We start from the raw sequence: 23329 nt of genomic DNA, 5'->3' as shown, positions 1-23329 counted from the left end.
TTAGGCTGTTAACGAACCTATTGATTTTTTATATATAAAATATGACTTTTATAATAATTTTTATGAAAATTATATAAATATGTTTAAAAAAATATTTTTATAATCTTTTTATAAGTTCCAATTCAACACAATGAAATTTAAAGTTTATAAAAATATAAAATTTATGAGATTGTAATCTTTATAATAAATTGAACAAATTCAGATTTTACAAATTTGAATTTTGATTATAGGAAATTATTTTTGTAACAATATTTTTGTAAACAACTTATTTTACGATAAGTTTTTACAATCCCAAATTTAAATTTTCAAAATTAAAATTTTTGTAACACGATTTTCTAAAGATTTTTATAAATCTAAATTTTATAATAAATTTCTATAAAATTGAAACTTAATATTATAAGATTTGTGTTTATTAAAATTAGGATTTATAAATAAAATTATCATCATTATAAAAATTTGTTACATAAGACAAATGGAACTCCGCCTGTGATAAGTTTACCTTATCATTGCCGGTCCCAAGCCCGGGATAAAGGAGGAGGGTTGCGTTAGGTTGCCAGCCAGCGTAAAACTAAGGCAAACACTTATGAATGGATCCAATATACAATTGTGTTAATGCTAGGATGTTCCCCGGAAGGAACGCGTTGCAGGGTCCGACTGTAACGTCTCGGCAAGGACCGCTACATCTCCATGAGAACTTGGGTGTAGTGTTAAATGAGCAAAAGTTCTCACACCATAGGTTGGGTAAGAATAAAGATTATAGGAAAATTAATAGTCTAAGATTTGGAACATGGAATATAGGAACCCTTACTGGTAAAACAATGGAGATAGTAGATACGATGATTAGGAGAAGAATTAATATTTTGTGTGTACAAGAGACAAAATGGGTAGGCGAAAAGGCAAAGTTGATAGAGAATTCGGGTTTCAAGTTATGGTACACAGGAAAGAGTAAAACAAGAAATGGAGTTGGTGTTATTGTAGATAGTTCGTTAAAGGATGAAGTTGTAGGAGTAAATAGACCCCTAAGAAGGCTTCTTCCCTTGATTCGGCAACAAGGTTCCTCCCCTCCCTTTCCTTACTAGGGTTGGCACACAAGGGGACTCCCTCTCATTAGGGTCGACGGCCAAGAGAGCAAGAAGAAGAAGGAGGAACAAGAAGAACAAGAAAGGAGAAGAAGGTTCCCTATTTGCTAGCCATTGGATTGAAGAGATTTGGTGGAGTTATCTCGAAGGTTCGTTGCCCACACAACGTTCGAGAAGAGGAAGAGGAATACAGCAGAAGATAAAGAGGTCTTCGGGTAAAAGTCTCCTACACATCTCAAAGAAGAAAGGTATAATTTATTTACTTCGCTGCGTAAATTATTTTTCTTCGTATGGACCCTGGATACCAAACACAAGAGCCCAATGATCTTAATGCATTGATCAACCTCCTAGTTGATTAATTATGAGGGCCACTTGAGAGCAAGGGTTCGAATCCTGGCGAAGCCAAGCAATACCCTCCTGCGTCGTGACCAACTGCAGTTTCTCGATTTACCTCCTCACAAATGGTCGTGGGGCCGACCGTGTGGGGCCGCTAAGGTGGCGGATCCACTTTTGCAGAAAAGATTATGAGGGCCACTTGATAAGATTTCGTTTTCGAAAAATTTTTGTCCGGCAAGAATTCAACGGAGCGGAATTTCAAGATTCCCATCAATGCCCCTTGTGCTGGAGACTCTGAGAACACAGTGAAATGATGAAATAATTTGAATTGATAATTAATGCTTTAGAGTCGTCGAATTACTTTGCACATTGAACAAAGAATTTTTAGGTTAGTCCATAATGAGATAATTCGTATATCTTTGTTTATTAATAAAACTACTAAATAGAATTAAATGAACTTGCTAAGGATGATAATTTTCACACATTAGTTTTAATTGCAAGTTTTGCTTGAGGGCAAATAAAAGTTTAAGTCTATGGGTATTTGATGTGTGTGAATCATGCAAATATTTTTGATCTTATTTAGAATATATTTATTGCATTATATGAGCATATTTTGTATAAACTTCTTGCATCTGCATTTATTTCACCATTTTAGTTCAGATGACTTTAGTTTGTGCTTTATATTGCTAGAAAATGAAAGAATTTGGCATTGGAGCGAATTTGGAGACAAAAAGCCAAAGGAGCTCATATTTCAGCATGATCCATGGCTAAACCGTACTACATTCCACGACCATGGATCATTAGGAGGCAGAATTGGCAAAGGAGCATCAACTAGAATTTCTAGCAAGGAACATGGCTAGCCCATGGTGATTATCACGATCGTATTCCCAATTGATTTTTGACGAGGGGCACTCCAACAAGGAACATAGCGTGATCATGTCCCCTGACACGATCATGTCTCTTGTTGCCACTTGACGAAGAGCATTCCAGCAGGCCACATGGTCTGGCCGTGTCTCCTAACATGGTTGTGGCATGTATAGTAGCACCTCTCCTATTTTTAAGAAATTTTGTTAACCCCCTCTATATTTTAGGAAATTCCATTACTGCTTTGACTTTTTAGGAAATTAAGTTAAGGTGGTCTACTTTTTAGAAATTATATCAAAGCTCTAAAATTATAAAAGGAGATAAGGGGCGGCAACCATAAAGGAGGAGAGATTGGGAATCTCACATCGAGGGATTCTTCGATCCGGCAACAGGGGATCAAGGAGGAGACCACTTCATGATACCAAAGGCTCGTCTCTCTAAGGTTATGGAATAATTTTCTTAATTCCAGGATTAGAGAGTAGCCCAATGTAAGTTTGACAATTGATTTATATGAGTTCTAGGATCATGGATATGTATTCTTGAATGGATCCTTCCCTTTGTGGGAGCTCCAAAAAATTTTTAAAAAAATTGATAAAATGTACCAACACATTCATCTAGTGTAACTTCTTTTCTAAATTTGATAAAATCAATCAAATAGCCTATAAAATTATCTTAAATAATTATAGAAACAATAAAAATCTAAACTGTTAAAATCAGTTGAGTCCCTAGAACGATAAGGCAATGACTCATCTAAAGTTAATTAATTTTGGGTGCATCAATGATGAACACGGGCCAAGAAAAGATACCTATGTTCATCACTAACTTTTTTCCAATAATTCACTGATGGTAAAAAAAATCTTAAAAAATTTACTTTTTGATATGATGGTAAGTTTGAACTTTGAAACTCTGACGTTGTATGAGGAAGTGATTTTGTAGCCGGATGAAATATTAGAACGAAGAAAAAAATTTGGGAGAATCAAATCATGAATCAAAGTGGGAGCTTTGGCCGGAAGATGAAGTCACGAATCAAAACAGAGCCGCCACACGTAGGACGAGCTTGGCTGGGAGGAGACTAGGGTTTGGTTCTCACGAACGAATGCTTTGGATGATCAAGAAATGACAGATGAATTGTGTGACAACGACAGAGCTTCTGTAGGAGGATGAAGCATTGAGCGAAAACAAGACGAGAACAGAGATGTCGTTGCAGTCGGAGCTTTGGCCAAGAGGGAGATTAGGGTTTGGGTTTTGAGCATTTGGGCATTCACGAAGAAAAGCTCAATTGCTCGGGGAAATGATAGTGACCAAAGTAGATGGCGCTGTATATTTTCTTGTTTAGGTTTCGAGATTTGAAAGGTGCTTTCAACAGCAATTTCTTGATTTACCTCTTCATAGATGATCGTAAGACTGATCGTGTAAGATCATTAGAGTGACGAATTTTACCTTTTACTAAAGAAATTTAAAAAGTGCTTTGATTGCATGGGATGTTTCAGACAAGCACATGATCAATCAGTGGAGTGAAGGAGGGGTATAGGGAATTAGGTACGTCGTTTTGGTAAATATAAAATTTGGATATGCAATTTGGGTATTAGGAAGAATTGACTAGCGGTTTGATAAATTATTGAAGTAATTTTGTAGTGATGAACGCAATGATAACTATAAATGACCCCAAATTTAGGGGTCCAAAAGCCTATATATATAAAAATTTGAAAAACCAAAACAATTTACATCCCTAAACAATATAAAAGTACTCTTCATCTTAAAAGAGCTTTATTGTGCCTTTCACTAAACTTGAGCCTCAACATGCTGACACTTATTTGCTGAAAAAGAACTCTTGATGTTTGTCCTTTTGCACTGCTGCCGCAGAATGTTTGCTGGGGAAACGTGGATTTTGCACTATAACCAGCAAGGGATTGAAGGAGTTTCCATTACTGGAATAAGGAGTTGAAGTTGGCTGTAGAAATAAGGGAGTTATTTCCATTACTTGGTACGACCACTTAGAATAATAAGCTTTGGACGATTGACAAAATTATTACTTTAGAGGAAGTATACAAAAGAGTTGACAAGTATAAAGAAGAAACAAGAGTTAGTAATCTGTCTCACTCACCACACCAACATGCCATTCTTGAGATACCAAATTGTTGAAATCAGAAGCATCCATTTCCTGCAAAGTTTCAGTGGATGTAAAGAAATAGCCTTGATGACTTCCAATCTATAAAGTATGGAAAAATGAGAAAGTTCATGCTAAGAACAATGATCTGAACACTAGAAGAATCGGAGATAATTTTCTGCTCATGTTTTGCATAGCACAGCTAGGAAATCGTGTTATTGACCAATTATACTTATATATTTTTCAAAGGTGCATTATGACGACTTCCCAAAAGTCAGTTAACCTAGTACTATTCTTTCTTCAGCAAAAGGTGAAATCCGCCACCCCAGCGGCCTCACACGATCGACCCCGCGATCATATGTGAGGAGGTAAATCAAGAAGCTGCAATTGACCACAACGGGGGAGGGCATTGCCTCGGCTTCGTTGAGATTCGATCTTTGTCTATTTCAGAAAATATGTTCCGCAATAACCAACTCAACCATGTCCCAAAGGCAAACTAGTACTATTCTTTTCTTTTGCAGAAAACTAGTACTATTCTTGCTCAAGTAAATGGTTGTTCTACATTCTAACAGTACTAGTGCATGCATATAGGAATGACACTCAATATTTTGTATATCATTCTTATTTTGGCTATTGAATGTACACATCGTCGTATTCCTTGTTTCTTAGTTCCCAGACATTTTCACTAGATAAGTTGTACAAGTAATTCTTCCCACATGCCCAAACTTATCACAGCCATTGGCTTCCTTAGGAGAATTTTTGTAGTTATTTTGTAGGTATTTGAAAAATAATTATGGATATGGTTACCAACAGCCAATTTGTCCTCTTCTATCTAATGGAAATGAAAACTAATTTTGATTACGATGATTATAGGCCATCAAACATACTAAAGAAACCAAAGATCTAATCCAGAAAAATCAAATATTTGAAATAATCCTTCTATTTCACAATTCCAGTTATTATCAGAGTCTACTGATTCTATATTCCCTATAAACGAGTTTTGTGTCATGTGGAAGCGCTAGTATGGAAACCACAGGACCAATGTTTATATCCAAGAAAAAATCCCAGTTTCATCACTTTTGTAAAAAATTAAAAACACAAAAAACAAATGAAAAATTGACAAATTGATCCAATATTGAGTTTCCACCAAATTTGTAAAACAGAAAATCATAAACGGAAAATCATGCCCTTTCCACTATTTCTGTGTTGCACTATGGAAAACTACAACTATAGGGTTTTATTCTATTTCCAAAATAATCTGCAGATAAATCTTTTCTTGTTATCAATTTAAATCCCTATATGCATATTAACTGAGGTTTACCATGGGCAAGTATAGTAAATATGATATACAAGTAGTTATGATCTTCAGTGAAGGCTGCAATGCAAGTAGACGAGGTCATTTTTGTGTATGCAATGAAAATCATAATTTAATTGAAAAGAGATTCACATGATGAAACATACTACTTAAGGGTTACTACAATAAGTACAAATACTCACTAAGGATTACAATGATAAGCACAGACACTCACCAACCAATAACAAGAATTATGAGTTCTAGAAGCAGAACTTACTATGCTATATACAGGAGGCACTCTCATCTCCCATTTTGACTTCAAGGTAGGCATCACAGAAAAATGAGGAGACACTTTTTGTGTCCTAAAAGTCCACCTGAAAAATGAGCAAAACCCTAAATAACTCTGATAAATGTAAGAAGATAACTTCCACTGCCAACTTATTACTTACATACGTGAGAAGGAAACAAAATATATAATTAGGTTTGAATTAGACACAGGTTTCTTCCTGTAACCTACCCAATGTACAGGAAGATGCAAAACTGAGCCCATTCCCGTACAAGCAAACGGAACCAATAGTTGTCCAAAGTCTCATCGACATTCTGACACAATGATCACCTTATGGGTGATTGCCCATTCTATATTAAATATTTAACAATAAGGCTACAAGTTTATGGGTGATTGCCCATTCTATATATTTATGAGTTTACCATAAAGTCCATGTGAATAGAATATTCTTTAACTGATTCATGACAGGATATTTTTATGTGATATTGATATGGGTGAATTGGTAAAACTAAATAGGTTAATTAATAACTTTGGTTTTATGGGTCAAAAATAATTGGTCAAAAAACAGCTTTAAACCAATAACTTAGTTTTTTTGGGTCAAAAATAATTGGTCAAAAATAACTTATGTAACCTTGCAATTATGCGGTGTGGTCTTACTAGCATTGTATTACCAATGCTATTGGTTAGTATGGTCTTGTATTTACTGGTTCTATGCTTCATCAGTACCCTATCCATGTTCTTCACTTCAGACCATGTGTCAAAATTGTTTATATAATGGTAAGTTTGAACCCCTTCTTTGGAAGAGTGGATCCCTTCCCAAGTGGCTTGAGATCAAACTTATATATGTTCTTGAATGCACCAACTTGTACTGGAATCTGCATTCTCATACTACAATTTTCTCTGTCCCTCTACATACAAGATGTACCATAGCTTATATGCTTCTATATGATCAAATAACAATCCAATGATCATTTTGACCTTGAAACTGAGGCGGCAAGTTCTTTATATGATTTCTTTACTATTCCATGTTAAAGAAACTTTCCTATTAATTTATCTTACCTCTCATCATTATTGTTGTCAATATAGTGAACCTTATGTGACCGAAGATGAACTTAAGTTGATGCTAAGAGGAGCAGAACTAAGCGGTGCAATAGAAGAGGAAGAACAGGTGCTGCAATCAATATTGATTGATTCAAGATTTTTGTGTTTTATCTCCAAGGAAGTTTGCTTTAGCTTTTGAGATTAAGTATATTTGGTTGCCACTCTTTGTGCTAGTCAATTCATTTAGTAAAATGTAATATCCAAGATTTTTTCTTCATATATTCAATTTTATTTCGGGATAACACATGGTTAAAACTAATATCTGCAAGTGTGTTTTCTCTTGTAATGTAACTCATATTAGAATGCCTAGCACAGTTCCTTATCTTCTATGCATGCACAAATTCCCTTTTTTATTTAGATTTTAGATATTAATTTCAATGGGAAAAATAGGTTGTAGCATCCATCTACCATTATTTTCTAGCATGAAGTCCAATGAAAGTGTATTATTACAAATTCTGGGTCGTGTGTCTAAAATGGGTAGTCATGGTAAATCTCGGCATGTTAAAATAAGATGGTCATTAGGTTGTTGATATAAATCAAATGGTGATTGAGCATTTCTTCAAGAGGATAGAGAATGTTATGGATTAACATTGCACTAACAAGAGGACTAGAGGAGGTAGAAGGAAGACATACTACTAAAACATAGTGTGCTTTTTTAAAGCATTGATGTTTTCTTTCTGATTTTTCATAAATAGATGACATTTATGCATCCTCCAAAAAAGGGGTTGGAAACTTTAGTTTTAGTTTTTCCCCTTATGTAATCCATGTATACTATACATCTCATTTTTTTTGTATTTTTTGCTTAGTCATGTTGTCTATATTGTATGACAAACATCTAAAATGCTTTATGTAGTGGTTAATAACAGGATATGATTGAAAATGTTCTAGAGATAAAAGATACGCATGTCAAGGAGGTAATGACTCCTTTGATTGATGTAGTTGCCATAGATGCAAGTGCAAAGCTAGTTGATTTCAAAAATCTATGGGAAACATATCAATATTCAAGGTATGTTGGACAATTGATTTGTGTGATCATCAATTTGCCAAAATCTGATATACCTTTTATTCATGCTGATGCTAGAGTACCTGTTTTCCAAGATCGTATTGATAACATAGTGGGCATTGCATATGCAATGGACATGCTGGAATATGTTGAAAAGGTAAATGTCTCTTAGGGTTGTTGTTAGTGAGCCAAAGTGTCAAACTTCCAATTTTGTCCAATAACTTTTTCCTGTTCTGAAGGCTGACAAGCTAAAAGAATCAACTGTAATGGAGATTGCTCACATGCCAACATACTTCATTCCTGGTAATGAAATTTGGATATTTAAGTCGTCAAATTAGAACATTCTAAATCCTTAAGAGCACGTCATGGTCTATTATGTTTCAAAAGCTTGTTGCTTTTAGTACTTTTTTCATTCTTAGGCATTATTGTGAAAGTCATGACACAATTCTGATCATATGACATGCTCCAATTCACATATAAAACAAATGATTCTTATGTATGAGTTATTCAATGATTAATACGATCTACGGAAAGTTAAAATTAATCATCTAAAAGAAATTTAAGTTATTCAAAATTAATACTAAACCAACATAAACCAAATTTATTATCAAAGAAAGACAGAATGATGATACTATAGAAGTATAAAGACCCAACAAATGGAATCTTAAAGTTAATGATGACATAGAAGAAAAACAAATCTTGTCAAATGTGAATTCTTGACACCCAATAATGGGAAAATAAATCTTGTCACATTGTTACAAAGAATGACAATAAAGGTGAAATAGCAATTTAGAAGACATGTCATGCCTAACTTATCTCCCATTAGAGACAATCATTTTCTATATCAAAAGAATTTAACGAGTAATATTTCTATTGCTCATTTTGTTTCAATTCTTAAAATGAATACATAATAATGTCTACTGTTGTTGATAGAAGAAATGTTCCTATAAATATATTTTTTATCAATCAAAATCAACTTCATCTATTTTAGTATGCTATTAAATGAAATATTATATTATTTTACATACTTCTAGATATCAAAACTATTTTGAATAAAGATAAATTAATTTTTAACATATTTTATATTTTTTAATTTGGGTCTACAATTCATAATTCAATAATTCACCAAGACAATTTAGTTTTACAACCTTGTTAACAAGTTTTGTTTCCAGTTATTCGTTTAAATTCAACTCATGTTGCAGATTCAATGTCTGTGTGGAACTTGTTGAGAGAGTTGCGCATTAGGAAAGTCCACATGGCTGTTGTTTTGAATGAATATGGGGGAACTGTTGGTGTAAGTTATATTTTCAGTTTTTTTAAAGGAAACTCAAACTTCATATTTTTGTTTGTTGGTAGTGATACTCTTAGTTGCTTTTTAGAGAAGTGTCTAACATTGGTTCATGAAACATTTAGTTTTTAACATTGTCATCCAATTATATACATGTTTTTGCCATAGTTACTTCCATGTATTTAGAGTGTGGATCTTCTTATGTTATATTTCATGTCTCCAAACGGATCCAACAATTATGAAGTGCCACTTGCTGCATTGTTTGGTTCATGAGAAATTCTTCACTTTTCTATTTTCCAGGAAAAAGTATTTAAAAGTTTAAATAAAAATAAAGAATTTTTTAAATCATTTTTTTCATACCACTGTATAGTGAAATTCATTCTTTACACAAGATTTTTTTATCTCTAAAAATAAGAAAAAATATTATGAAAAATATTGGAAAATAAAAATAGAAAACAGTGAACTATTTCCTTAAACATTGATACAATCAAACCACCCATGCTTCTTGCATGGGCAATATACTATAGGTTTCTAAACAATTTCTCATTGAATAATTTCTCATTTTGCTTGTGATCCTTCATTGTAGATCAAACACTACTACAATGATCATGCCTAACCTTATTTCTGTAATTTTTGTCAATTGGATATGACAGTCTTAGGAGGATTGACACAACCCACTAATTAATGAATAGTGAGACAAGTTAGAGATGGTGCATTATATTGAAGTTGGATTAATGGTGTCAATGGGCTGCCCAGGCTTTATGGCTTGGCTAACTTAGGTGTTGGGTTGGGTCGGGTATGACACATTTCATTATGGGCATGACCAACGACATTATCTTTCCTTGCCCAACCTAAGCTAATTGATCCACGTCTATGTCACCTTGGGTTTGCTGAACAAGATATTAATAAAATAAAAATAATAAAAAATCTAATTAATATAGAATTTCTTTAAAATATTTTGAAAATTAATAAAATATAAAAACCAAATAATAGGAAAAATTCAAAAATAAGAAAAATTTCTACAAATAGAAAAAAGAAAAAAAAATAAAAAATAAGGGAAAAAAATTAGAAACATAGATTAAAAAAAAGGGCAACTCGGTGCAAGAAGTTTTCGGCAATGTGGGATCTCGGGGAAGGGTTAGACCACATTGAGTCTATTGTATGCAACTTTACCTTGTATTGTAAGAGGTTGTTTCCACTACTCGAGCCTGTGACCTTCAGATCACATGGCAACAACTTAACAGTTGCGTTAAGACTCTCCTTTGTTAAAATTTTATAAATTAAAATTTTAATATTTACATCATTACATATTTATGATATTACATTTTTACTATAATAATTCAATGTAAATATTACATCTCAAGACTCAAGTAGGAGGTTAAAAATATTTATGTATGTGATTCAAACTCGACCTTTTGATCTTCCATTTGAGTTGCCAATGTAGCTTCCTTTGAAATGATTATGATTAATATAGTTCTATTTACCTTTACATACCATATATCAGGATGAGGCAAAGGTGAGTCATGGTTGGCTTGGTCATAATGTATCACTTGGACCATCTTCTTTGGGATTTGAGTCTAATGTTGAGATCGTGCCTCTATCATATAGGCGCTCCTTTGCTTCCATGAAATGCTTAAGGCATATGCATATATGTCTAAGATGCTATTATAGACATGAATTGTCGGTACATCACAAGTAATCACAACTAAAATAGGATACACCGTCGTTGCATGCTTTTTCCTCCACTCTAATACATCTAAGTATTCTTAATTTTTTAGATTATGGAAGAACGTAGGTAGATGTTGAACTTGTTTACCTCATGGAGTTTAGAGACTTAGCTTTTTCTTATAAGCACCGACACAACTGAAGCTCCTACAATATGTAGACATCATGTCTAACCTTCCACAAGAAGATGGTATTGGAGCTTTTGACGTTGGTCAATGATGATACCATGGTAAATTGAATATATTTTGTTTTAACATATTTCTACTTTCTAATATTTTTTTGTTATTGGATTTTAATTCTAAATTTTTATAGTATTGATTCATAATATTACGACTTACATATTTAATCCTAGGGTATAAAATAATGACTAGACAAATAATATCAAAGCTATTTGAATAATACTTTTCAAAATTTTCTTTCATAACTTTAATAACCTTATGAAAAACAAGGTTATCATATCTATAATTTTTAAATAACAAACTTATCTTGCATAATCCATACACCATTAGGTGTATAATGCATAAACTGTTAGGTGTGAGGTTGGACTATATTCTATGGAAAATGCACTTGTATAAGGATAAAAGTTTTTTAAAATGTTACATGCATTTTCAACATATAATCAATTATTATTATCTAATTGGTTAGTACTAAATATATCAACCATAAACATTCCTAATTAGCTTCTAAATTGTAGGGCTGATTTTAGCTAAAGGTAGATTGAGTTTCACCTATATGATATTTCAATTACTATTTTCTTATATTTAACATTTAATCTTCTACAAAGCCTTTTAAGATCTTAAGTCCTAGAGAGTGATGATTGAACAAATCTAATTGCGTTTCTATTTTGTGAAACTTTTTAATATATTATTTTAAAGCTTGTCTTGTATACAAAGGTTTGAGACATAGCAAATACAACAAATGTGAAAAAAATTATTTTTCATGATAAACATTAAATTTCTTTTAAACTAACTATTGTATATACATTATCAAATGTGATAGATTTTTTTTTTTTCATTTATGCCATAAAAATGAACAACATGAGAAACATAGATTGAAATCACATGAGCCTTATGAAGAAATTTAAAACCTTTTAAACTAATTATTCATTTTGTATAAATAAATTGTCATTTATGCAATGTGCAGTGCAACATATGCATGATTGTGCATTATGATTGCTACTCCAAACAATAAAGTTAATGTTGTTTTATATTTATGCAATGTAAAATCATTAATTAAATTTTATAGTGTAAAAGGGCAGCCCGGCATACGAAGCTCCCATCAATACGGGTCTCGGGGAAAGGTCTATTGTATGCAACTTTACCTTGCTTTGCAAGAGGTTGTTTCCAAGATTTGAATTCGTGACTTCTAGGTCACATGACAATAACTTTACCATTGTGCTAATGCTCCTCTTTAATTAAATTTTATAGTGTCTCGTGGAATTTTTTTATTATGTTGAAACTGCATACTTTTCTAAGATGAGATTGAAGTTATGTTCTAATAAAATATTCAAAGCCAATTGAGTCGGCCATTAAAAATGATAATAGGATTTGCGACACCTTTTCTTGTTTTCTCATTTGAAAAAAATAAAGTGATAATGCCACTTGAGCAAGAACTAACCTAGTGTCATGTCACTTTATGTAGCAAGTAAGGTGGCCAGTCCCACAAGAAGATTTGTAAGTGAGAATTTTCTTGTAGCTTTTGCATTGGATCCTTTCTTAATCATCTTTGGAGATGATGTTAAAATGGCCTCAGACGTGGCTAGTTCGCAATTACGATTAATGTTAGATCCCTATTTCCTCAGTATCAGTGGCTGGATACACGTCTCTAACTTTGATATTTGCTACTACTTCTTTAATACGATGATGGGAGGGTTAGAGTTGAGGTTAGCCTTGTGACCTCTATTGGTAATAGTAGCCTTTACAAGCCCTGCTCCCATACTAAATTGAGTAGTAAATCTAAGCATAGGGGGACATCAGCTTAGCCAATTGGTGGAGTTTGCTAGATCTCTCAAGAGCACAAATATAGAATAGGTTGAAATTTATACTTGTGGATCCAAGTAAGGCCGAGTATTTAGTTAAAATCGAACCGAACCGAATTAACCGAAGTCGAACCGAACTGAATTTTTTTGAAACCGAGCCAATCGAATTTTCAACTAAAAACCGAACAAACCGAACCGATAAAATATCAGTTAATTCGGTCGAAAATCGAATTAACCAAAATAACTGAATTTTTTTAATATTATGGGAGATTAAACAATTAGTTAGGGATTTATAAGTTCACTTACTTAGAAATTTATCGATTATTTATGTTATTTTAATTAATTCGATTTAATTGAATAAGGAATTTTAAAACCGAAACCGAATCAAATTAACCGAATTTTTTAGAGAAAAAAATTAAAATTCTGAAATAACCGAACCGAATTTTTAAATTCAGTCTGTTTGATCAGTTTGTTTGGTTTAACTGAATTTTTGCTCACCCCTAGACCCAAGAGGATCCAACGTTTCTAGTCATCTCATGGGATACCACTTTGAAAACCCTTTGACTCTAGAAGGGTGGCTTTAATACTTCATAGAATTTGGGGAAAAGTATATATTGTATTGCTTCTCATGGGATAACCAAAACCCATATGTATGTAGGACTCTCAGCATAGCCCTAATTCTAAAATACTAATGTTGAATTAAACTCACTACATAACAACTAATTAACCCTGATACTTATGATAGGGTATATTGTCCTATGTTCTATCAAATATTTAGTTAGAATCATCCATATATACATTTACTTAACTATTTCACTTAGTCATTATATTTTTGTCATTGTTGTGTTGTTCTGTTGCAACTTAATTCTTATATCATCGCATTTAATTTTTACAATTTCTGCTACTCCTGGAACCTTGATAGTGACTACTATCATAGCTCTATACTCTAAATCTAACTAGAATCTAACATCCTATTCAGTTACAAATAGACTAATATTATAGCTCTATACTCTAAATCTAACTAGAATCTACCATCCTATACAGTACAAATATATTCTTGCTTGAATTCAAGTTAATCAAATTTTTATTGTCCTCTTACTTTTGACCATGATCATTGGCTTGTAACAGATAGTAACTCTAGAAGATGTTGTCGAAGAAATTGTAGGAGAAATCTTTGATGAAAATGATTCCAAGGTAAGCAAATTATATTGTGGCATCTATGAGATTTTTTTTTTAAAATTTGTGGATAACACCTCATAATCGATTTTTGATGATGATTCCTTGATTTACATCTTCCTCTTCTTAAGAACATATAGATCTAGTTTAAATATTGATTTTCTTTTCATTTGCCCAGTTCACATCATATTTCTTGTAAAATATGTATGAAAATTTTTTGGATGGAAATAAATATTCTTAAGCTGTAAAGTTCCTCCTATATAATGGGATTTTCAACTCCAGTGAGATTCATGTTCCTGTGCATTTATTTTGAAATCAACTAATCTGTTGACCACTTTATTTGACAACCACTTTTCTCCTCTTAATCACACACTTATATTATCATCTCTGCCTTCCTCTTCCACGTCACTAGACCACAGATATTTCACTCTGGAATGCTTTAGCTATGAGGATTTCAGGTTGAACGCAGAAGTAATTTGCATACGCTGAAATACTTACAGTTGTTGCATGTCTAATTGAACTAAATTAAACTAAATTTGTGTAACAAAAACCTTACAAATATAAAATTGGAATTATTGTAAAGATCTATTGTTCCAACGAAATGGTATGATTGTAAATCATCTCATCCTCTAAGATCCAAGCAATGGTTGAAATGTCGAGCTATGCTATCTAGTTTGTTCTGACATGTGAGTGATACCCGAGACTAAGCGACACAGACAAATCATTGTTCTGTTGCTTGCACTGATGTAATTATAGTGGTATTGGATGAAAGTGTTGATATTTGTCTTTTCTCATTTGATACCATGTCAAAATTGATGAAATTCTGAAGTCATAAAAGGGATGTGTGAGAAATGGCTACAAATCAATGGACTGGAGATGAAGTGATGTGGAGAGTAAGCAATGCATACTTGAAAGAAAAAAACATTTGGTAAGGAATTGTGAGAAGTCGACCTTGATGTATAGCATTATGAGCCTCAAGGCACAATTTCACTGTTGTGCAAATGTGCGATTTTGCCATTGTGCAATTAGGATTTGGATGTCATCCCTAATTATGTAACTTATAGTAATTGTTTAAGTTATATAATTTAGATGCTATAAATAATCAATTATTATTAATTTAGATAAGTTATTATTATATAACATATAATTATAATTAAATAATTTAAGTTATAATTAGTATAACTTAGCTATAATAATTTAAAGAGTAAGTGACGATAATTTAATTATAAAATTATATGTAAATATACTAAATTATGATAACTTGATTGTAAACTTATAGGTAACTAAGTTATTAACTTGATAAAATGCTATCTAACTTATATTACAATTGTTATGTAACATAAATATTTCCTTGGATAACACATACATTGCATATACATATTTATAGAAGTACAAATATCTAATTAATTTATTGAACAATCTATTGACTTGCACAATCATTTAATGAATTAGCATATTTGATTTACTCAATTGTAAACAACCACAACTAAAATATAAGCATCGAAATCGTATTGACACGACACAATACGGTACCAAAACCATATTGTTCTGGACAAATATTGAAACTTTGGTACAACTTAAGATTTTAAACCTTGAATCCAAGTGTTAATAATTGTTGCCATGAAAGGGAGAGAAGGCAAGGGAAGAAGATGGTGAAGATGATGCCTTGTGTGAAGCCTTCGAGGAGTTGTTTATGTTTCAAGGTCTCGGACAAGCTCTGCATATCGACTTTGGTACAACTTAAGATTTTAAACCTTGAATCCAAGTGTTAGTAATTGTTGCCACGAAAGGGAGAGAGGGCAAGGGAAGAAGATGGCGATGCTGATGCCTTGTGTGAAGCCTTCGAGGAGTTGTTTATGTTTCAGGGTCTTGAATGAGCTCTGCATGGCAAGTGAAATCTCACCCATTGCATTCTTTTTTTCTCTAGCATTATGAGGTTGTATATCGAGGCATGCAACCTGAATTAAGTTATATCATAGCCCGAGATCAATCCTTCTTCTATGATCCTACATGATGCCTTCCTCCTTGTCATCTGTAGGATTTGGGTAATGAAATATTGCATTGCTTTATAATGAGATGGCCCTTACATTACATGAATATATATAAATTCACGATAACACCCTAAACTCAGAAGTACTAATGTGTAGCTGAAATCACTACATCTAGTACCTAACCAACCCAATACTTTTAAGGCTCCCCTTAAGTTGGAGCATAGCTATTATCTATTTTACCTTGTTTGATAAATTAAAAAAATTCATAACCAAAACATAGACAGAGACAATAATAACGCAAGCGTAATATTCATACACTGGGAAAACAAACTTAGGGAGTTACTGAAACATGCAGCGAATTCTCCTGTTCATCTCATTTCAAAGGTATAGAGATAATTGATGGAATAGCAAGCCATGATCGCTTAGACCAACCAACAGATTGATAATGGAGGATAAAGTGTGAAAAGATTATAACTAATGTCTCGAGTGGGCTTCTCCATCAACATGAAATAACTAATAAAGGAAGATCCCAAGGGTCTTGAAGGAAAAATAGATTGATAGATATCATAGCTCGACTATTTGCTAGAATTAGCAATATAAGAATAAAATATTTTCTCTGATTAGATCTTCACTGGAGATAGAAACACAAGTTAACTCTTTACTAGATTATTTTCTTTGTTCAAGTCTTCATTGGCTTTTAGATGGCACATATGCAAGAATACAAGGACCAACTAAGACTTGAGGAAGGAAAAGCAAGACAATGCCCATAGACTTTCATTTGTGTCGCAACCCAAAGAAGATGAGTGTGGAGGCAGTGTGATTGGAAGAGGAGTTGATAAGCGGCTTCGTTGTTGTCTAGTACTAGTAGATGAAAGGTTGCCGTGTTGCCAAAATTGAGGATGAAAAAGAGGAGAGGTAATGGGAACATAGGCTGCAATGGAAGAAGGGTAAAGGAGTCTGACCAAAGAAGAGGTAGTGGAATCGAAACCATGGTTACCTGTAATCTAAAAGGTAGGATGTTCTAGTTTATTTCATAATCATATTTTGTAGTTATTTTTACACATCATGATCTAACATCATCAAAGAAAGATGAGAGGAAGAGATACAAATGTTAGGTGTGACGATCTTAAATTCAAATACTTCAATACTAAGGATGAAACCGGATCTATATGGATAAGATTGGGCAAATGAAGGTTTTAGTTTTGATGGTCAATTAGATCCAAATGCTTGTTTATTTTACAAGAAAGACTATAAGACTGTTATGGCATGACCAACCTTCTAGGAGCTCTATCTGCTAAAATGACTTGTTAGATCTGCAAAGAGATTTTAGCATGTTGTCCAAGCCAACTTATAATAGTTTAGTGATCACTTCTTTACTAGTAGACATGAAAAGGAACATATAATCCCACATGTCTTACTAATCAATTGTTTACAAAATGAACAGAATCACCAAACCTTCTTTCGCACTTCCTGCTGAGATCACCTTTACCCAAGCGGCATCTACATGCACCCCTGTTCTTTATCAGTAAATGGTGATATGGAATGAGACTTTAAACCATGGTCTGTTGCTCTTTTCAGGATGATGAAAAACTAGATGTTTTTTGTAGAAGAACTAGACTTTAAAAACCATGTATTCTTAACTATGTATTGAGTTGGCATTTTTCAAGATAAAGCAACTAGTTACTGTTTATCTTCTGTTTAATGTTTTACAGGATGAGATTCAGAGAAAAACTGGTTATATTGTGATGAAAGAAGATGGTATATTTGATGTTGATGCTAATACATCAATTGATCAACTTTCAGAAGAATTGAATATTAAAATGCCAGAGGTCTGTATTTTTATCTTGGTGATCATCAAAGTTATTGTCAAGAAAGTGCAACTAAAATTCTGTCATTTGAACAATTTTTTCCTTTTGCTTATACTGTTGCTGTTCTTTTAGGTTTCTTCCTGTTAATTTCTCGGTTACACTGTTGTAGGCCTTTGGAGTCTTATCTATTCAAACTGTGTTTATGTTATCATGGAAATATTGGTGTTAAGTTTGTCCATGCTATTCCTTGAGGGTGCAATTATTTTTTGCTGGAGTAAATGTCATTTAACTTTAGTAGAAAAGCATAGTTGATGATATATGCTAAAATTGTGATATTTAGTTTGCAATATGGTCATCCTAGTGTTCTGCAATCTGATAATGAAAGGCTTCAAGGTTTTGTTTTTACATTTAAGAGATAAGATCAAGGTTTGAAATCTCGTTTCAAGCCAAAGTTCTGATCCCTGGCCAAAATGAGTGTTATGTCGTACCTGGTGTGCTGACACACCGTGTAGTATGCACCAAGGAGGAGAGGAAGAAGATTAAGAAGAGGTGGAAAGGGGAGAAGAGGGAAGCAACTTACCTCCGGAAACCCTAGCCATGAAATTGCCAAAGTCGCTTGTGGTGGTATCACTCGCTGAGGAAGGAATCAAGAGGAAAGAGTTGTGGAGGGAGAAACAAACTCGTCGTCACCATTGCTCGCGAATGGAACGAACTTGTTGTCACAACCACTTGTGGGCAGAAGGAACTCATTGCCTATCACCTTTGTCGCTAACTGAGGAAGGAATAACTGAGTTGGGAGGCACTTTGGAATGAGTCGAGGAAGTATTGTGGTCCTTAAAATAACAAAACAAGGTTCTATTATAAGCAAAAAGTCTTGTATAAAGAAAGAAAATTATTACGAGGAAAGTATTATCCTATATATGAAAGATACACTGAACTATGTATAAATAATAATAAGAAATGTAAATGGGCAAAAACCATGAAAGTTTACATTTCTTTTAATACAAAAGTTAAATCTAACAATATAGTTCATTTGGAACCCATTTACTAATTTAACATCATTTTAATCCCCCTTTTTGAAAAAAATGCAGCAATTTATTAATTTAAATATAGTCTTTGACATTTATTTCATGCATAGGGAACCATTAATCAGGGATCAAGAAGTAGATTTACCCACCTAAGTATGCACTGATGAAAAGAGCCCCACCTAAGTATGCACTGAAAAGAGTTGATGAAAAGAGCCCCACCTAAGTATGCACCAATGAAAAGAGTTGATGAAAAGAGCCCCACCTAAGTATGCACCAATGAAAAGAGTTGAACAAGGTCAAAACTATTAACCAAGGAAACATCAACATATAACAAAATAGACAATTAGGATCAATGGATTCAATACACAAGGCAAGGCAGCATGTTACCCTAAAACCCTAAAATCCTAAAACCTATATTTATGGTATGGGGTGATTTATGGCAGAATTATTTAGGGTATAGGGTTATTTGGGGTATAAGGTTATTTGGGCTATTAGGATAATTTAGGATATGGGGTTTTTTGGGTTAGGTTTAGGGGTATAGGGTTATTTGGAATAGGGTTGTTTTGGGTATAGTGTTATTTGGGGTATTAGGATTATCTGGGGTATATGGCTATTTGGGAGTATTAGAGTTATAGGGTTATTTAGGATATTAGGTTTATTTGGGGTGTAGGGTTATTTGGGGTATTAGGGTCATTTAAGGTATTAGGTTTATTTAAGGCCTAGGGTTATTAGAGTTATGTAGGGTATCAAAAATTAGATTTAGAGCATTTAATGTACAAGGTTGTCGATGATGCATGATGAAGTAGAAAGCCACTGTGGGTATACGACATATAACATTTTCTAAATACAATATAATAAACTTGAAATCTCAAGCCATGCCAAAGATTTGGTCTCTGATACATATTGCTAGTTGTGAATTTAAGGTAGAGGGGGATATAAGATGAATGAGAAGAAAAAAAGAAAGAAAAGATAATAGCTAAATTCCTTAGGGTAAACTTTATAGGATCAAATTTTGCCTATCGACTAGAATAGTATGGTTTTGGCACCATGCTGTGTTGATACTCAATATGCTTTGGCATATATCAAAACATACCGAGATGAGTTTTGATCAGTTTTATTCTTTTATATATACACATACATTTAGTTTATTTACTTATAAAAAAAAAACAGATTTTAGCAATTGAATAATTAATTGAATTAAATTTGATTTATAATTGACTTTTTGCATGTGTCAATCAAAGTACGCAGACATTAAGATGAATTTTACTCATTTGATCGTTTCTCACTTAGATTTTCTACTTTTAGTTAGATTATCTCAATTACTAATTGAATTTAAAATGCTTTATTCATTCTTACTAATATGTGGCAAGATAAATTCATTCCATTTGCCTTCCATTTAAGTTATTTATTTATAAAATTAAAATTGTAAGAATTAGATAATTAAATGAATTAGAGTTTTATAAAAAGCAAACTATTAAGACCAATAAAATTATTTGAATTCATTTTGACATGTGTTGGTGTCAAGATGTGTCAAGTATTACCACAACATGATACTCATTGGCACAATCCATACAAGAGGCACAGGAAAGACTATCATTCCAATAAATATTGAATTTTAATAATTTACAATAATTGTATTTTTCGATTGTGCCACCCGGCACACGATGAAATTTGAAACCATGCTTGAAATATAGTTGCACCTGATCCCCTTGTTGTTCACTAGTGCTAAAATTTGTTGAGAACTGTGTGATAATAGTTTTTGAAACCTTGCTTCAGATTCATAGATTTGCATAATTCCTCTTAGAAATCTCTCATAATAGCCTCAAATATGATTGTTGGAATTCTTTTCAGTCATCCTTTTTTGCCTATGCTTAATATTCCCAGTATGTTCTTTAATTTGTTACTTTTCATCAGGATTTACAATCAATGGTTACAAAACTTGCGTAACTTTTTTTTTCCTCAAATGACTAGGGTCATCAGTATGAGACAGTATCTGGTTTCATCTGCGAAGTGTTTGGTTATATACCAGAAGAGGGTGGAAAGATTGCCATGGTTCTTGAGAAAGCAAGCCCAGAAGAAAACAGTGGTTACAAAAATGCAGAATCAGATAGTTCATTAGAGAATGAGAAACATCAAAAGTATGAAATAGAGGTATGTTGCACCTTTGTACTACAATTTTATTGACTGTGCATTTTAGTATATCAAATCTTCTTAAATAATCATTGTGGCTTGTCTTTCCTCCTGCTGGCCGGAACTAATTTTTTTAGCAAATTTGCTCTCATTTCACTCCTGCCCCATGGATTGGCATTATCAGCTTGTCTATCTACCCACCTCGCAGATCAGCGTCATAGGCTAACCATCTCAAATGGCTCAATTGGTCCATTTGAATTGATTGGCTCAATTTGTCCATCCGACTCAATCAACCCAATCGATATGTCAACTTGGTCACCTCAATCAATCGATATGTTCAACTTGATTGACCAATTAATTTGTTTGACTTGGTCACCCCAATCCATCCATCCATCTGATGATTGATCCATCAAACCAAATCAATCATATCTGCCCAACCAGCCTAGTTAACTCATCCAACCTAATCAACTTGTCAAGTTCACCTAGCTCAATGCGTGATCGTGCCACTCAACTAGTCTAGCTTGATTGAGTTGTCCATCTTGACCGATCTACTCGATTCATCAAACCCACCAAACTTGACAGGCTTGCCCAGCCTGATCGGACTAACCGACCCACCCATCCCACTAGACCGGTTGACGCACCTAGCCCAATTGACCCACTTATTTCCATATGGTTCGATCAACATGACTAATGCAACCATTTTGTCTGTTTGTCAGCTCAATCGACTTCATATGTTTGTTCTACTCATTTGACCCCAACAACTTGTTTGACCCACCCAACCCACTAGTACCAACTGACGTAATTGGCATGATTGGGCATTTGGATTGTTTGACTGGTCCAGCCCAACCAATGTAATTGGACCACTCTGCTTGCCAACCCAAGCATATGACGAGTTCAACTGGTTCGTTCAGCTCCCCTAGCTTGACCACCCCAATTGGCTCTCAAACAACTGATGAGTTTATTTTAGTCCTTTAGTTTGATTGACCCATTTGACCTGGGTGGGCTTGTGAAGTCGATTTGATGAATTGTTTGAGGATAGAACAGATAATAAAAGTAATTCCTGCAATATAGGGTAAGAAATAACTCCATAAGAATTAATATTTCAAAGTCATTTTTACAACCAAATTAGGTAATTTCTTCATTACAAATTTCAATGGAAGCACATGCATATCCTTGCAACTATCATGGTCGCTGTAACTGTGCTGTTTTGTAGAATGCAAGATTCCTAAGGACATGATGGGAGGCATGAGTGATAAAATGTGTTTGCATCAGTCTATAATTAAATCATCCAGAGATCAGTGCTAATATTATTCTCGTAATCAAGCATGTGCCTTAAATTACTGTGATGGAGTATGGCATGTGACAAGGCCTCACCTAGATCTTCTCCGCTGGCATATAATTTGGATAGTTGCATGTCATTTATCAAATTGAGAGAATAGTGGAAGGTTTTATAGAGCATTTTATCATCAGAATATTCTGAACTGCTTAATAGTCTGCAACGTCTTCATATTTCTTGCTAAGCATGTTTCTTTTCATTCTAAAATTAGCGTAATTAGTTTGCATGGAAACATTAAATCTAGTATCTGATTTGTCTGTTCTTTGGATCATGCAGATAGTGGAAGCTAATGCTAGGAAAGTCGGCAAAGTCCGTTTCAAAGCAGTAAGCAGTCAAAGTTCAGACTTGGAGACAAAGGGTATAAATCGTGTAGTTTCTAAAAAGGTCGTCAAGCGGAAGAAGCAAATTGATCAACTTGAGAAGATGAAAGAAGACAGCCCTCTCCAGGTCACAACCTCATGAAATGTTGAAAATTTCTCTGTTATCGTAGTAATGGCAGTAACAACTGCTAATATTGTTTGTCTTGTTAGAGAAATAAAAACTAAATAGCAATGCGGTAACACGCACCTGGTGGGAGCTAAAAAGAGAAGCGAAGAAAGAATATATGAATGATTAGGCGGAGTATAATCTTTTTGTTATAATGGCGTGAGATATGTTTCCTAGCGGATGGATGTTGGCAGTTTGCTTTAGATTTTTTTTCCTTGTGTTTTAATGCTCGCATGATCATTCTCTTAAATCATGTAAAGGGACAAGAAGGAGAATCTGATGGATAGATTGGAGATGAGATTGTAAATTTCTG

At 33.5% G+C, this 23329-nt stretch overlaps 2 protein-coding genes across 3 annotated transcripts; one reads left to right on the top strand and one right to left on the bottom strand.

Moving 5' to 3' along the window:
* Positions 1-3969: 3969 nt before the first annotated feature.
* LOC141834509 (uncharacterized) lies at positions 3970-6400 on the bottom strand. The gene is made up of 5 exons (XM_074721830.1): positions 6389-6400; positions 6198-6280; positions 5958-6054; positions 4384-4440; positions 3970-4230 (listed from the first exon to the last, which is right to left on the bottom strand). The coding sequence occupies exons 1-5, from the start codon at positions 6398-6400 to the stop codon at positions 4090-4092; spliced, it is 390 nt and encodes a 129-aa protein (XP_074577931.1). The 3' UTR covers positions 3970-4089.
* A 650-nt stretch (positions 6401-7050) lies between these two features.
* On the top strand, positions 7051-23323 carry LOC141834786 (DUF21 domain-containing protein At1g55930, chloroplastic-like). Of its 2 annotated transcripts, none has more exons than XM_074722154.1 (9): positions 7051-7134; positions 7921-8073; positions 8149-8227; positions 8310-8373; positions 9273-9364; positions 14190-14255; positions 17941-18057; positions 21036-21215; positions 22807-23323. In XM_074722154.1, the coding sequence occupies exons 2-9, from the start codon at positions 7937-7939 to the stop codon at positions 22990-22992; spliced, it is 921 nt and encodes a 306-aa protein (XP_074578255.1). In that variant the 5' UTR covers positions 7051-7134; positions 7921-7936; the 3' UTR covers positions 22993-23323. The 2 variants fall into 2 exon arrangements, with proteins under 2 accessions (XP_074578255.1, XP_074578254.1); XM_074722153.1 differs by having other exon boundaries at positions 7057-7134; positions 7934-8073.
* Positions 23324-23329: the final 6 nt, after the last annotated feature.

This window comes from Curcuma longa, chromosome 9 (assembly GCF_044706935.1).
Source record: "Curcuma longa cultivar G26 ecotype Majalengka, Jawa Barat chromosome 9, ITB_CL_G26_1.1, whole genome shotgun sequence".
Taxonomy (NCBI): domain Eukaryota; kingdom Viridiplantae; phylum Streptophyta; class Magnoliopsida; order Zingiberales; family Zingiberaceae; genus Curcuma; species Curcuma longa.
The sequence above is the reverse complement of the archived record's forward strand: the minus strand, read 5'-3'. Positions and strand labels throughout refer to the sequence as shown.